The 1,451-nt window shown below is 38.6% G+C and overlaps 1 protein-coding gene across 1 annotated transcript in view; it reads right to left on the bottom strand.

The window, feature by feature from the left end:
• LOC106535807 (neuroblast differentiation-associated protein AHNAK) overlaps positions 1 to 1,451 on the bottom strand; it is a 17,335-nt gene that overhangs the window by 8,876 nt on the left and 7,008 nt on the right. The window contains exons 2-3 of the mRNA XM_014032904.1: positions 387 to 424; positions 150 to 267 (exon numbers count right to left, since the gene is read on the bottom strand). Of these exons, the coding sequence (XP_013888358.1) occupies positions 150 to 267; positions 387 to 419 (151 nt within the window). The 5' untranslated portion in view covers positions 420 to 424. The remainder of the gene's footprint in view (positions 1 to 149; positions 268 to 386; positions 425 to 1,451) is intronic.

Genomic DNA, 1,451 nt, shown 5'->3' on the forward strand with positions numbered 1-1,451 from the left:
TCCTTTTTCAAACAAATATTTATGAAAAAATTCTATTGTGGTTTTTGATTTTTTATATGTTTGAAAATAAAAAATATGACAATGATGAAGATGCCTAATGTTTAAAAAACAATATGGGAAAACTGACAAATTTAAGTCAGAGCTCAAACCTTCTTTCAGGTCCTGTCTTTGTGAGGAGCTGTTGATGTTGGAAATGAACAGTCCACCCTCCTCAGATTGGTCCAGGGTCAAGGCCTCAGAGAGGCTCCTTCCCCTGCGGTGTGTTGGCTGCACACAAAACATTTCCCAAAGTTTACAACAAACACATTCATCTACAGGATATGAAATCACTGAAATTTGAGTCCTATAGTATTTAACAAATTAGCTCACAGTTATTTATTTCATACCATGATTTGTGATGTTGATGTGTTTATCTCCATTAAGCCTGCAGGAGGAAATAAAATAGTTGTTAAATAGACTCTTGGAAGGACAAGGCATATGTATGATACATGAAATAGATGAGAACTTTGAAAAATCTTTCAGAAGCTAAAGGTTATTGTGGCAACAGGTTGTATTTCACCGTCAGAAATTAGTTGGCAAATTAAAATTGCAAGTATGCTGGCAATTGTTTAGTTTCAATTCTTAAAACTTTGAGAGTTTCGAACCCCAGACTCTTATGAGGCTTTAGTATTAGATCAACATTTGCATTAGGAGATGACCTGGCTGAGAATTTAGCTTGGTCAGGTTTTGAAAAGTAGAGGTTATTTGGTAGAGGTTAAATTTCTGGAATGGCGCCGCTCAGGATGGCAGCGCGTTGTAGTGGCTGTTACTTTCACTAAGATTTTCTTTTGTTTTTGGGCCTTAATTCCTGCCTTTCAGGGGAAAAAGTTGCTTTTTTTGGATGTCTGTTTTAGTTTTGGGTGCTGTGCAATTGGATTGATTTTTGACAAAACTTTTTTTATACTTTGCTTAACCATAGCAACAGGGAGCAGCTGATTATTATTGCAAAATCTGAAATAATACGTGAACTGAAGCCGCAAAGCCAAGAGGACTTGAAAAGGAGGCATCGTGGATGTAGAGCAGAAGCAAAGAGGTGAGAGAGAAGAGGGAAGTTCAAACCATCTCTTCCATCAATCCTAATGGCAACATGAGATTGTTAGCTAACAAACTGGATGAACTTCAAGCCCTGACAAGGACTCAGCAAGAGTATAGGGAATGCAGTATTATGTGTTTCACTGAGACATGGCTGCAGGATCATGTCCCTGACTCCAATGTCTCTCTGCCAGGCTTCCTGACTATACAAGCAGACAGAGATTTAAAGAGCAGCGGGAAAAAGAAAGGAGGTGGATTAGCAGTGCTTGTCAACAACAGATGGTGTCATCCAGGACATGTTACTGTGAAGTGTCGTCATTGCAGTCCAGACATTGACCTCTTGGCAGTAATTTTCTGTCTATTATTTACCAAGAGAGTTC

The sequence above is a fragment of the Austrofundulus limnaeus genome, unplaced genomic scaffold (assembly GCF_001266775.1).
Source record: "Austrofundulus limnaeus strain Quisiro unplaced genomic scaffold, Austrofundulus_limnaeus-1.0 Scaffold1571, whole genome shotgun sequence".
NCBI classification, from domain to species: Eukaryota; Metazoa; Chordata; class Actinopteri; order Cyprinodontiformes; family Rivulidae; genus Austrofundulus; species Austrofundulus limnaeus.